Source organism: Schistocerca gregaria, chromosome 1 (assembly GCF_023897955.1).
Source record: "Schistocerca gregaria isolate iqSchGreg1 chromosome 1, iqSchGreg1.2, whole genome shotgun sequence".
Lineage (NCBI taxonomy): Eukaryota > Metazoa > Arthropoda > Insecta > Orthoptera > Acrididae > Schistocerca > Schistocerca gregaria.
Window position 1 is genome coordinate 684,487,918 of NC_064920.1, and position 15,565 is coordinate 684,503,482.

Below are 15,565 nucleotides of genomic sequence, written 5' to 3' on the forward strand. Positions count from 1 at the left end.
CAGGTAGGATTAATTGAATTTTGACTTCTTCTTCTTGTCTTCTCATTCCTTTGTCTATCTTTGTGTAGATACTGAGTTATGGCACCGAGTGAGGCTCGTGAGTGTGTAAAGTCCGGAAAAAAGTGTAAAAATAACGAGGAAAAGTGTTTATCGTGCAGTACAGTCAGTGTGTATAGTGAAAACTTGTGCATGCCATGCTACATAATAAAGAAAGTCGCAGAAAAAAACTGTGGAACAACAAGAAGTAATAAGGAGAATTACACATGTGGAGCATCTACATCATCTTTCGGGGAAACAAGTGTAATATTAAGTTCGGATCCCTGCCACTGCAACAAACGTGCGGTTAAAGATGTAATGTGTACAATATGTAAAACTGTGTTTCATTATTCATGTGTTAACGTAAATCCTAAATGTAAGATTTGGTTCTGCGCAAAATGTAGCAGAGAAGATCCTGTGCAAAAATTTAATAAGGTGGATTACACAAACAAAATCATTGCAGTGTTAGTGGAAGAGATACGCGCGTTTTTACAACACGAGTGCAACAAATCCCCGCAGCTGAACACAACGGGCGTAAATAAATGGCACAGTGAACCCCACTCAGGAACCATTAACTATAGTAGCAAAAATATAAGTCATAACTTGTGTAAAAAGTACGGGAGTGTAGGCAGTAATGGCGTATGCGAAACAAAGTTCCGTTCTTGGTGTGCAAAAGTTGATCCATCGCCGAAAAAACACGAAAATTCATCGTCAGAAAGGAAATATGATATCAATGTCTACAGGGCCAGACTAAACCCACCTATTCAATTATGAAACAGATACGAAGTGCTAAGTGAAATAAGTGATGATAGTGCTTCAGAAAATATTTTTGAAAATACGCAGGTACATGTTTCAGCCGTTGCTGCTCCCCTGAATAGGCCTACATGCAATTCATGTCAACATATGCCTAGGTCACAGCAAAAAGTACATAATCACATGGGAAAACTGCACATTCTAGCTGATAGCCACGGGTGTGGAATAGCCTCTCTTGTTAATGAGGCATCAGTTGTGGAATCTACGAGTTACGTCAAGCCTGGGGCTTCCCTTACGGAGGTAATTAAGAATGTTTACACTGATGAAATTATCAAGTTGACTTCAAAAGACTTTGTAGCTTTGTTTGGTGGCTCTAACGATGTATATAAAAATGAAACCTCTAAAGCCTGCTCAGAATTGAAAAAGCATCTGGCTCTTTTGTCTCATACAAACATTCTCTTTGTCAACATTCTACATTGCTATGATCTGCCATGCTGGTCTTGTGTGAACAAAGAGATTAGTGCTGCTAATGAGAGTTTTTCCAGTATATGCAGTCAATTCGAAAATGTTTGTGTTGTTGATATTAGTGGCATTGGTCGGAGATTCCACCTCTCATGGCCTTCACTTGAATGGCCTAGGGAAGAAAATTGTAGCACAAAAAGTATTGGATGAAATAAAAAGGCACCAGCAAACACCTGCAGCACCAATAGCGACAGTAACAGTAACACCACAAAAATCAATAACAGCAGGTTCATCACAAGTAGCAACAACAACAGAAGCAACAGCAACAACAAAATCATCACCATTAGCAGCAGTAAAATTACCACAAATGGTCAAACCACAATCAGTAACTGCAACTAAACCTTCAGCGGAAACAACAGCAAAACCAACAGATACTACAACAACAGATCCACCATCAACTGAAATAGTGCCAATAAAATAATCTAAGGCAGCAACAGCACGAAGAATCCTGTCAGCACCACAACCACTACCACCACCACCACTACCTCCGGCCACAGAAACAGCAGCAGCAACAACAGCAGCAGCAACAGAATCAACAACAGTAGCATCAGCAACAAAACCATCAACAACAGTTGCAGCAACACAACACTGCCTAAGGAAGAGTCAAAGACAAGTTACATCGACATCATTAAATAAGGATTTTTTATGGCTTCAGACAAAGAAAAGGAAAAGATTGTGACAAACCAGCAAGAAAATTTGCAGATAAGTCACAACTACTATGGAAAAAGCAGCACATTACAAGGGAATGACAAAAGAAAAAATACTTGCAAACCAGTCAGGATAATGTGTCAGAATATTCAATGCCTCAGAAACAAAGTACTAGATCTAGAAGTAGCTTTAAATAATCTTGCTGATGTCTCTTGTATTTGTTTATCTGAACACTGGTGCAAGGCTAGTGAATTAAGTCTCATAAATATAAGCAAGTTTAATTTAGCATCACATTATTGCCAAAGTGTTTTTAAAAATGGTGGGGTATGCATTTACTCTAGAGTAGGACTGCAGTTCAAAGTGAAAACAGAATTGGACCATCTAAATATAGAAAAACATTTTGAATCATGTGCCATAGAGTTAAAAACTGAGGAGAAGAGTGAAAAACTAGTTGTCATTACAATATATAGATCTCCACTGGGTGACAAAAACATATTCTTCAAAAAAAATAGAAGCAGCATTAAACACTTTTTATAGTAATGAAGTGAAATTATTTTTATGTGGAGATTTTAATATTAACCTGTTAATTGAAAGTGATGAAAAAAGACAGCTTTTGAGTATACTCAGCAGCTTCCACATGAAACCACTCTTTACAGATGCCACCAGAATAGCAGAACTGTCATTTCCTCTTTTAGACAATATTTTCACAAATATGGAGAATGGTATCACTGAGCCACTAAACGTAAACTTAGGTCTTTCTGATCACAATACACTATTAACATACATAAAATACTCGTATCCCCAAGGCAGTAAAATATAAGTGGGGATACAAAAGGCACTTCTATACAGAAAAAGTGAATACTTTCATCCAGTTGTTAGCTAATGAAACCTGGGAAGATGTCTTTGCACAAACAACAACTGAGGAATCTTTCAATGCTTTTTCTAGTACATTCATGTCCCTATTTGAGATGTGTTTCCCAAAAAAGCTCACAAAGATCAATGTCATGCCTAGGAACACAAGCCAGTGGATAACACCTTCTATTAGAGCATCTAGTCAAACACTAAAACATATCAGTCAACTCAAAAAAGATAACAAAGATGAACACTTCACAGATTATGTTAAGACATACAAGAAAATTTACAGGAAGGTGATAAATAAAGCCAAGACAATGCATAATGACAGTGTAATTGCTGGGTCAGCAAACGAATCGAAAGCTATGTGGAATGTAGTAGAAAAAGAAATAGGCCCAAGCAAAAATGTTAGAAATCCTGATGACTTTGTTTTAAAAGATGATCAAGGTGTGCTAGTCATAAATCTTACTGTAGCAAATTTCATTAATGCCTACTTCATAAATAGTCCAATTAATCTCAGTAAAAATTGTTCTAAGATTAGTAGAACATCAATCCCAGAAGAACAAAGTGTTAATTCATTATTGCTACCTCCCATGAACAAATTGGAAGTTAATCGAATAATAAAAACAATGAAGAATAAAATGTCCTCAGGGATTGACGAGATACCTTGCTCAATCATGATGAGATGTGCTAGTGTCATATCAGACCCACTCACACACATCATAAACATTTCATTTTCAGAAGCTGTCTTTCCAGAATGATTAAAAATTGCAAAAGTAAAACCATTGTATAAAAAGGGCAATATACTTGAAGTGGGAAACTATAGGCCAATAGCTTTATTATCGGTATTTTCAAAAGTAATACAGACAGTCATGAAAAACAGAATTACAAATTACCTCGAGAAATTCAATCTATTATCTGTAAACCAACACGGCTTTCGCAAAGGAATGAGTCAGTCATCACCCAATTCATTGAAAATATTGTAACGGGGCTAGATAAGAACAACAGTACAATAGGAATTAATTTGGACCTCTCAAAGGCATTTGATAGTGTCCAACATGATATCCTGCTAGACAAATTAGAATATGTCGGTATACGAGGAGTAGCTAAAAAGTGGTTTCAGTCATATCTCCATAATAGGAAACAGGTAGTAGAAATTGCAACAACAAACAGTAAAAACCAAAGTATTGTTTATATATCGGCTATTCAGACTGTGCCAGTTGGGGTACCACAGGGGAGTGTTCTAGGACCTCTCCTATTTCTTATTTACATAAATGAAATCAAGATTCCACTAAATGGTACTCATATAACCCTGTTTGCTGATGACGCAAACATTGTAGTAACTGACATAAACCGGGTATTGCCAACATCTGCAAACACTAATAGAATATTTGCAAAATTGGTTTGAAGTGAACAAATTAACCATAAATATCTCTAAAACTAATTATATCCATTACAGGAAAGCAAAATCACATTCTGATCTAGATCTCAGAATACAAAATAAAGAAATTGGAGAGTTGCTACCACAAAATTCTTAGGTGTACATATAGACGAAAATTTAGACTGGAAATCCCATATCCTGAATCTGTTGCATAAGTTAAGCTCTGCTTGCTTTGCTTTACGTGTTATTAGTTTTGTATGTAGTAGGGAATGTAGCAGAACTGTTTACTTTGCTTATATACATTCTGTTATTACCTATGGCCTCACCTTATGGGGTCATAGTAAGAAAAATCTCAAAACCATCTTCACTCTACAAAAACAAGCTGTTAGAATAATTACCAACAGTTCAAGGCTAACTCCTTCAAAGCAATTATTTAAACAGCTGAATATTCTACCCCTACCGTGCCTCTATATACAGAAAAGTATAATTAATGTAAGAAGAAATATTAACAATTTCCAATCCAACTCGGATCTACATACTTACAACACAAGAAAGTGCAGTGACATTCATATAAAATGAGTTAACAAGGCTTTGGCGCAGAAACAAACAAACATACAAGGAAGCAGATTGTATAACAAACTACCGGTAAAGATAAAAGAAATAAAAAAATTGTCTTCATTTAAAGAAGCAGTATTCAAATTTTTAATGACCAGCTGCTATTATAGTGTAAAAGAATACCTGGAATAGCTTCATACTAAACAATTATATTTATGTACTCTATGCCAATAGTAATTTTTATCTGACTGTTGCTATAATCTAAATACATAATATGTACAAAAGTGCTTTAATTATATGTGTTATATCTAAATATCAACTGTGTATTCTATGTAAAAAGTCTTTCTCATACATCAATGTAAAAAATCAAAGTTGTACATGCTATTTCAATGTGGTCTGATGTTATGTAGTCTACTATGGCCTTTAAATATGTCTGCTTGTGTCTGAGTATGTGCGGATGGATATGTGTGTGTGTGTGTGTGTGTGTGTGTGTGTGTGTGCGCGAGTGTACACCTGTCCTTTTTTTCCCCTAAGGGAAGTCTTTCCGCTCCCGGGTTTGGAATAACTCCTTACCCTCTTCCTTAAAACCCACATCCTTTCGTCTTTCCCTCTCCTTCCTGAAGAAGCAACCATAGGTTGTGAAAGCTAGTAATTATGTGTGTGTGTTTGTGTGTTTTGTTCATGTGCCTGTCTGCCGGCACTTTCCCGCTTGGTAAGTCTTGGAATCTTTGTTTTTAATATATTTTTCCCATGTGGAAGTTTCTTTCTTTATATATATATATATATATATATATATATATATATATATATGTGCGGATGGATATGTGTGTGTGTGTGTGTGCGAGTGTACACCTGTCCTTTTTTTCCCCTAAGGGAAGTCTTTCCGCTCCCGAGATTGGAATGACTCCTTACCCTCTCCCTTAAAACCCACACCCTTTCATTTTTCCCTCTCCTTCCTTCCTTCCTGACGAAGCAACTGCCAGTTGCGAAAGCTTGTAATTCTGTGTGTGTGTTTGTGTGTTTTGTTCATGTGCCTGTCTGCCGGCGCTTTCCCGCTTGGTAAGTCTTGGAATCTTTATTTTTAATATATTTTTCCCATGTGGAAGTTTCTTTCTGTTTTATATATATATATATATATATATATACGAAATTCATGCAATGTACTTTGTCTCTGGATGAATAAACTACTACTACTACTACTACTACTACTACTAGTAGATACATTCTGCTTTGCTTGATGTCCTAAGTTTGCAGGCTCTTAATATGTGTCATGAAATAAATACATGGATGCAGATTGTTTCTCTTGTTCCCTATCACTTTTTAAAACAATACATGATAAATAGCCATGCTTTCTCTACTTATTTCACAATCTCATTCTACATATACTTAGTGACAACTGGGCAAGTAGTCCATCAAACAAAAATGTGTGCATTCTACCAGTGATATATAGGTTACAAAGGTGTTAACAAGCAACTGTTGATTATTAAAGTCTGTTACAAGTTGAGCATTTATATTGCTAGTAAATTTACAAGAGAGGTTCAAAAATAAAATTGAAAAAAAAAAACATTTTCAATAATGATCATTAACATTAATTACTTATAAATCAAATTATGTCTTTTTAAAATATAACAAGAAAATTCTAGAAAAATGCAGTGTAATTAGAATTTAGCTTTGATATTAATAATACATTTGTTTTGATAGTATCTGTATGCATACATATTGCTTCAATTTAACAGTTGTGTTATTAGTAGTATTTTGAACTTGCCCATGTAGCCAAGAGTGCTTATGCGCTCCTTCCTTGGGTAGGTGCACTGGCCCAGATCCCAGATCATATCCCACTGGACTAACGACAGGGGCCATTGTGCCGGCCAGCCTGGATGTGGTTTTGAGGCTGTTTTCCAGTCCCCACCCCCACAGGTAATTACTGGACTGGTTCCCACTTTCCACCTCAGTTACACGGCTCACAGACATCTGCACCCATTCATTCACACTATTCCATGGATTACACTAGATGCAGACAGTTGGGGTACACATCTTCCATCCCGGAAGGTACGGGATGGTGACAGGAACAGCATCTGGCCACCCCTTAAAATTAACATTCCTACATCTGTTTAACCATAACAGCAGACCCCGAAATTTGGTATTAATGCTTGGGACGAGGTTATTAGCAGTATTTTTGTGCATCTCATAGTACCAATCTGGGCTGTATTGAGTACCACAATATTTGATGGAAAGGACGCCCCCTGACCAGTTCCATTACAGCACATTCGTCACCAGTATATCACTCAATGATGACTGTTAATAACTTATCATGCTTGTTGCCTAGCAGGATCAGCAGGAACTAAGACCATTAGGCGAGAGTAAAACCTGAAAGTATACTGCACTCAGTGCTATCCTAAAAATTTCTTTAAGTTATTTATCATTTATTCTGTATCTCAACACACACATACAAACACACACACACACACACACACACACACACACACACACACACACACACACAGAGAGAGAGAGAGAGAGAGAGAGAGAGAGAGAGAGAGAGAGAGAGAGAGAGAGAGAGAGAGAGAAATTCCTCCCGCATCAGTAGGCTCTCACTGGTCACACATCAACTGTTTTCCCCCAAAGTGAATAAATAATTCCATGAATAATTCTATACTTACCTTGTTCTCTACCTTTGGCCGTTTTCCACCCCCAAAAATAGCTTGAAATGATTTTTTTGTCGATTTAAGAAGTCAGCAGATGTTATTTTGAAAAACCAGAAAATCCTAAGCATTTGCTGAAAGGGTTCTTTGATGATAATGAAATTTTGTTTTGTAAAAACTGTTGACCTGTAATCTTTTGTTTACATACTAATCAGTGAATGTATAAATACATCTATAACTTTCAGGTATCGCCTTCTGGATTTGGAAAAGAATATACTTCTGAAGCAGTAGAACATGTAGGTGCTCTTCATGGCGAAAGTGTTGGAGTTGCTCTCCAGTCAGGAAATTTGCCATTGAAACATATTGAAAAGGAATCAGAAGAAGGAATTCATGATGATATTTCTGAATCTTCTCTTCATGCTAGGAAATTTACTCGGATTGCAGCTCTACAGCTTAATCCTGCTTATGATTCTGAGGCTATCCAGTCAGAGACTCAGTTTGAAGAGACAATTGGAGGAGAAGATGAAACTCTTGCAATTGGAACAGAAGATGAAACTCTTGCAATTGGAGGAGAAGATGAAACTCTTCCTTATTTCAATCTTAATGAGGAACCATTTGAAGAGAGCACTTTTGATGATATTTCTAAATCTTCTCTCCATGGAGGGAAATTTACTCGGATTGCAGCTTTAGGGCCGAATCCTGCTCGTGTTTGTGCATGTAGTGACAAAAAAGAATTACCTAAAGAAAACATTGTTTATGGTAAACAAAGTGGAGTCCCTCTTCAATATTCAGATACTAATGCTGAGAAGAAATCTCATGAGGCTATCCAATCAGAGACTCAGTTTGAAGAGACAATTGGAGGACAAGATGAAACTCTTGCAATTGGAACAGAAGATGAAACTCTTGCAATTGCAACAGAAGATGAAACTCTTGCAATTGGAACAGAAGATGAAACTCTTGCAATTGGAGGAGAAGATGAAACTCTTCCTTATTTCAATCTTAATGAGGAACCATTTGAAGAGACCAGTTTTGATGATATTTCTAAATCTTCTCTCCATGGAAGGAAATTTACTCGGATTGCAGCTTTAGGGCCTAATCCTGCTCGTGTTTGTGGATGTAGTGACAAAAAAGAATTGCTGAATGTACCTAAAGAAAACATTGTTTATGGTAAACAAAGTGGAGTTCCTCTTCAATATGCAGATATTAAAGTTGAGAAGAAATCTGATGATGCTATCCAATCAGAGAATCAGTTTCAAGAGAAAATTAGAGGAGAAGATGAAACTCTTCCGGTGGATCGTATCAAGCAGGAATCAGTTGCTGAGGATATTCTTAATGATGTTTTTGAATCTTCTCTGCATGGACAGAAATTTACTCGGTTTGCAGCTCTAAGGCCTAACCCAGCTCGTAACTGTGTATGTAGTGCTGCAGCAGAATTGTTAGCTTCCTCTAAAGGAAATGTACTGTATACAGTTTCTCTTCAACCACCAAATACTAAAGCCGAGAAAAAATCTAATGAATTGTTAAATTCCTCCCAAGGAAATGCTTTCTATACTGTTTCTCTTCAACCACTATATATTGAAGCTGAGAAAATGCCTGATGAGACATTCCACAAACAGAATCTTTCATTTAAGAAAAGTGGAGCAGAAGCTGAAACAAATCCTCCTTTTGACAATATCAAACAGGAATCAGTTGCTGAAGACATTATTAAAAATGTTTTTGAATCTTCTCTCAATGGAGAAAAATTTACTCACATTGCTGCTCTAAGGCCTAATCCAGAACTGATGACCTTGGCTAATGAATATGTGTATGATGTTGTACGAAACTCAGTTTCTTTGAAAAAAGAGCAAATTGGAAGCCATTATAAGCATGTAATGCCAAATGAGAAAATAACTTACTCTGCGCAGTTAACTTCATCTGCAGGACTCAAGAAACATGAGGATGAAGCATTAGCACTTAAAGTTGAAAGAGACTCTTACAGAGAACAGATGGATCTGCCATCTACCAAATGTCCACGTAAAGTAGTAAAGGGAAAATCTTTTGTATTGCAGGAAGAGATGGGATATCACAGTTTTGTCGAAGGCTCTCCTGCTACCAGCTCTAAACACAGTGCATTGAAGGAAGAAAATTCTGTCTCTGAGGAGAATCCATCAGTACAATATGTTTCAGTTTCTAAATCACCTCATATTTCTGTTATTGAAATAGGGGATGAAACAGAAATTTCTGCACAAGACAGAAAAGAATGGAAAAACTTTGATAGTGAGCAGATGAATCAACCACCTTCTGGATGTTCATGTAATGCAACAATGCAGCCAAGCCATATGCTAAAGGCAGATAAATCACTGGTTAATGTTCCAATTCCAGAAGCAGAAAGAAAGGCATATGCTGCCAGAGAAATGAATGGCTATGATGACAGCAAGAAGAATTCTAGTCAGTATGCTGAAGACAATATATCATTTGATTCAGAAAGTGATTGTTGTAAGCAACGTGTCCATGCATGCAGAGAAGCAAATCCAGCAGGTTCCGTGCTACAGGAAGAAGCTGTACTGCCTGGCAGTGGAATGGAATATATTCTAATTCCTGTTCCTCAAGAACAAGAAGCAGAATTTAATTTTTTGGAAATGGAAGTAGGGAACTATGATCCAGCAAAACAAGCAAGCCATATGCCAAAGAAACACAAATTAACTGCAGACGTTCCTGATTTTGAAGCAATGGCTGTATCTGTCAGTGAAATGCAAAAACAAGGGGACATTCCTGTACCATATGGCAAAATGAATGTCCCCGTTGGTGGCAACATGGATTCTAGTCAGTATGGTGAAGAGAATATATCATATTCAGAAAGTGATTGCTGTATGCAACGTGTCCATGCATGTAGAGAAGCAATGCCAGCAGGTTCTGTACTAAAAGAAGAAGCTGTACTCCCTGGCAGTGCAATGGTATATTTTCTAATTCCTGTTCCTCAAGGACCAAGAGCAGAATTTAGTTTCTCAGAAAAGGAAGTACAGAGCAATGGTATAATAAAAAGTGAAGTGAATGGCTCTGATGGTGGAAACATACACAATGGAATTAATTCCAATCACTACACTGAAGAGGAAGTATCATTTGAAACAGAAGGTAGCTCTAAACAGCAGCATATGTGTGCTTGTAGAGAAGCAAAGAAAGTAGGCTCTGTACAACAAGAAGAAACTGATCTTCCAGCTTGTGGAAGGGTATATTTTCTAATTCCAGTTTCCCAAGTACAAGATACAGAGTTTAATGCTCCAGGAAAGGAAGGGAACATCTATGGTGATAAAGCAAAAGAGACTGAGAAACTAATCTATGGTGACAAATCACCAGTAAATGTTCCAACTTCAGAAATAAAAATAGAAACATTTACTATCAGAGAAATGAAGAGTGATAATGAAAGTTACATGGGTTCTAGTCGGTATATTGTAGATGATATATCTTTTGATTCAGGAACTGATTTTGCTAAGCTACGTATGTGTGGATATAGAGAAGCAAGGGAAGTAGAATCTTCAGAAACATCAGTTAGAGATGTTATGTACTTAGATGAACATGAGGAATCTCTCAATAGAGATGGAAACATCCACATGGAGGAGAGTGAAAAACTAGTCTGTGGTGACAAGTTGTCAGTAAATGTTCCAACTCCAGAAATACAAATAACAGCAAGTACTGTTGGAAAAATGAAGAGCTATGATGAAAGTAAAATGGATTCTATTCGGTATATTGTAGATGATATATCTTTTGATTCAAGAACTGACTTTTCTAAGCTACGTATCTATGGATGTAGAGAAGCAAGGGAAGTAGAATCGTCAGAAACATCAGCTACAGATGTTATGCACTTAGATGAACACGGGGAACCTCATCACAGAGATGGAAACATCCATAGTGAAGAGTCTGAGAAATTATTACGATCATTTGATGTAGAGAGAAAATTTTACAAGGAACAGATGGATACAGCCATTAGAAAGTTGAATGATCGAGTCAAAGAAACAGAGGCTTTACGTGCTGAGAGAGATTCACTAAAGACTGATCTAGATGCAGCCCAGCATTACATAAAACAGCACAAAAAAGCCGTAGATAAGTTGAACAGCATGAGAAAAGTGGATGAACAACTGTCTCGAGAAAATGAAGTACTTTTGAAGAAAATTTATCAGCTTAGTTACACTGCTTTCAATCAGCAGACAACAATTTCTAAATTGAAGAATAAGTTGAAACAGAAGTCAAAGAATTGCAGTTATGTACAGGTTAGTTATATAATTTGTAATTGAAAATATCATGACATGAAAAATAGAAAGAATGAATACTAGAATACCTTTATCATGATTGCGTACCTTTTTACCATTCTTACCATAACTAGTGTCAGTGAGTGCTTAAACAGAACTGTGATGCTACAGGGAGGGGCATAAATCAGGAGCATGAGTCTGTGGTGCAGAACACTGTAGCACATGAGAGCAGTTTTGGACTAGGGTGAAGTCCTAAGATCATCAGCATTGTCAGAAAAAATAATGTTGCTTTTCATTAATAGCTTGCATAGCAATATGGTATTGGATGTTGAATATTATATACAATTTTCCTAGCTGTGATGTTCTCATGCCAACATAAAATACTGAAGATACTTGCACATCATTTGGTATAACATGTGTGTGCTGATCTAGGCATCTTTCTTTTTATTGTAAGAGGGTCATTCTGATAGTCTAAGCTTGTTAACTGCTCCAAGAGGCAGGTGCGCTTTGTGCATGCTCTCCCGTTTTCATAATTTGACTGTGGTAATTGATGCTGCAGTAGTCATCTTTGGCACTTAAGGCTAGGAGGTCTCACAAATTCAATTAAGTAAAAAACGCTTGCATTTCACTTTTTTATTCACATGTTTAAGCTGAATCCTGAAGTTTCTTTTATGAGAGATCATTTATTGCATATAGGTTTGATTCAAAATTTCTGGATTCTTATATTTTTACTGTTCATGTGATTTTCACATAAACTTTCATTGAAAGTGCCAAGGCCTGTGTATATTGTGAAAAATTGTATATTTTCAAATATTTGAGAACGCTACAAAAAAATCATATTATATCATGAATTGTAAACTAAATTTGTGGTTTCTAGAAACTTTTGGCAACACTATTCTCATTAAAAAAAAAAAAAAAAAAAAAAAAAAAAAAAAAAAAAATTTCCCTGATTTCATCACCTTTATATGAAAACACATGCTTACAAATGTAGTATGTTGCATATTCTGAAATAAATTGAGGGCAACACTTGTGTATTCTGTAAGGTGTGACAGTAGTATTGCCCTAAAAACAATTTCCCATACTGCAGTGTAGTTGCTTAAGTGATTAGTGAAATATTTTAACCTGTTTTGATAACTGTCTCTTATAGACCTGTGTTTGAAATTTTACAAGTCAATATATTGCTTATGAGTTCAACAGCTGTGTTAAGTTTTGTGCAAATTATAGTTGTTGTCCTGTTTTCCAGTTAAGGTCTCACTTCAACAGTAATTGATGCTGCCCATATTTGTCACAAATTAAGAATGTTTTCGGTATCATTACTTGAAATTTGACAGTGAGAATAATGTCAAAAAAAGTTTGAGGAACAGTTTTAGTTATCAAAAATCTGTAAATTATATCCAAGATTTTTTTGTAGTTATTTGTTCAAACCATCTTCTTGGGTACTGTAAATACATATATTAAAGGAAGTCTTGAAATTAACATTATGTCAGTGAGGCACCTTTAAAAGAAAAAATTGCCCTGCTAAGAATGCAAACCCACTGTGAATGCTCTTGTCAGGCACAGGATGAGTTGTTATTCATAAACAGTTGAAAGTTGCTCTGAATGCTTTAAAGCAATTAGAAACTGCTTTGAATGCATATGTTGGGTGAAATGCTGAGTGGCATGTACCAGAGATACTAAAGATACTTCAAATACTATTATGTGAGGCAGTAGGAGGTCTAGAGGCCGCCTATATGGGAGGATAGGGGGAACTAGGTGCATTACAATGATCCCTCTAATCTACAATTTCAATATACTGTATCCAGTGAAATGGAACCTGTTCAGAAACATGCAGTGCCCTGTGTCAAGGAAATGCAAATTTAAAATGACAGTGTTTAATTAATTGCTGACAGTTCAAACGTGTGGCGTATAATGATGCCTTGGAATGAGAGGGTTACCTTGTACACTCCGTGTGTATGCTTGAAAGGCTTCATCCACAGGTTGAAAGTTAGTTTTGGCAACCATTGAGGTAACAAGGTGCAATTAGCTGTAAATTGCGGTGCACACTGAAATGAATGATACCTGTCCACTGGGGTCTGAGGTCGTAATTGGATCATTCCAATGACTGGTAGTAAAAGTTGAGAAGATCAGCTTTGATCCTGGAGTTTCAATAAATCTCACAATTGCAGTATTGTCCCCTCTTGTTCAGAGTCAACTAGAAAGCTTCAACCAGAAGGTTAGAAACTATAGGTTATCCGTAAATGTGTCACGGATACAACTACACATCAGAGTCTCCAACCTGGGTGGATGACTGTGTGTGGAGTTTTCTTTGTTATTTTTTTTATTTTTATTTTTAAAAGCTTGGACTGTTCTTCATCTGTTCCCAATAATGAGAGTCATAAGAGACCCCAAAGTGTTAAGGGTGGATTGAAAGAAATGCTCCTTGCAGATGAAACAAAATCTCAGTGATCATATGCTAAAGCATTCACAACAAAGCCATGAAGTTTGAAGAAATCCTAAAAATAGCTCATATAACACTGTGATACTGTTTATAGAAAGCTGCCTAAAACCAAAAACTGATAAAAATGAGGTTTTAGGGGAAAAATCTAAGTATACAAGAGATGGATACTCTAATGGGAAATCTAAGCATGATATTCAGTACAGTAGACACAAAACTTAAATAAACAAAAATAGAAAGAAGGGCTACATGTGGTATTGTTTGGGCAAGACTCACAGTATCAAACTTGTAATTGAATCTATCTACAATCCAGCAAATTCATCCCCAGATAAACCAGAATATTTTAGAGAAAATTTCAGTTTGATAGTACAGACGTTCCCCAATCATCTTTAGGTAAAATCATAGCTTTGCGAGTGGTAGGCAGTGAGAGATGTTCTGCAAAACATTCCTAAGTACTGTCTCTGAGAAATACTTAGTGCAAATAGTTTAGGAGAGCATTCATGATGAAAATATTTTAGTCTTAATGGCAGCAAATGGGCCTGATCTCATTGAGGATGTCCATTTTGAACTTGGCATCAGTGACCAAGAGGCAGTTTCAGCAACAATGATTACAGAGTAAGACAGGCAACTAAAACAAATATAATGCTATATTTATTAGTAAAATCAAACAGCTGAAACTCCAGGTTGGAATGTCAACAATATAAGGAAAATATAGATTGACTAAACAAACACTGTTTTTTTGCCTTGTTTCACAACTTTTGTAATGATTACTGCATGTCCTAGATTTCGGGCTATAAGCCCATTTTAAGTGCATTACTGATTACAAAGATGATAATGCAAAAGATAAATGTGATGATAAAGCAAAGATAATCCTCTCAGAAGATGTTGTCCGCAGTAGGCAACGAAAAGTCAAGAAGAAGAAGAAGTTTTACATATGGACCACGGCAATTCAGCCTGGAAGTTTTAATTAATAAAGATGCCGGCTGTGAAAGCTTGCATGTTATGATAATGATCTTAAATTTTTAATGTATTGGTTCTTGTCTTAATGTAAAATTCTTTCAATGATGATTTATTTTGACAAATTGGACAGACTGGGATGTCAGTCTGCACCAGGCTTAAAGAACATCAAAGAAGCTGGAGATTGAAGAAGTCTGATTCAGCCTTTGCAGAACATTGTCTTAATAGAATCCACAAATATGTAATAGAGCTACAAGTCTTACACACTGAGGAAAACGGGGCTAAATTCAGCCAGTTAGAAATCCTAGAAACTGAAAAACAGATTTGTTCATTCCCACACCTGTTATTAAATGACCAAACCCAATTCAGTTTTCCACCTCTTTTATGTGATATCACAACTCTGGGATAGAAATAAAACTTTGAGCCTCAGTCCACCAGTAAATAAAAAGTTCTTCGCCTACGCATCACTTTAATCCTAAGTATTTTTACTCATGTTAGTGTAATTGCTGAATTGTGTAATTCCATATGTAATTTGGGGAAAAATGGTCATTGAGGTAATTTT

General features: G+C 36.3%; 1 protein-coding gene across 5 annotated transcripts in view; it reads left to right on the forward strand.

The window, feature by feature from the left end:
- Positions 1-15,565, forward strand: part of LOC126364314 (uncharacterized) — a 570,142-nt gene that overhangs the window by 178,673 nt on the left and 375,904 nt on the right. For all 5 annotated transcript variants that reach the window (XM_050008043.1, XM_050008046.1, XM_050008045.1 and 2 more), the window contains exon 3: positions 7,635-11,633. In XM_050008043.1, the coding sequence (XP_049864000.1) occupies positions 7,635-11,633 (3,999 nt within the window). The remainder of the gene's footprint in view (positions 1-7,634; positions 11,634-15,565) is intronic.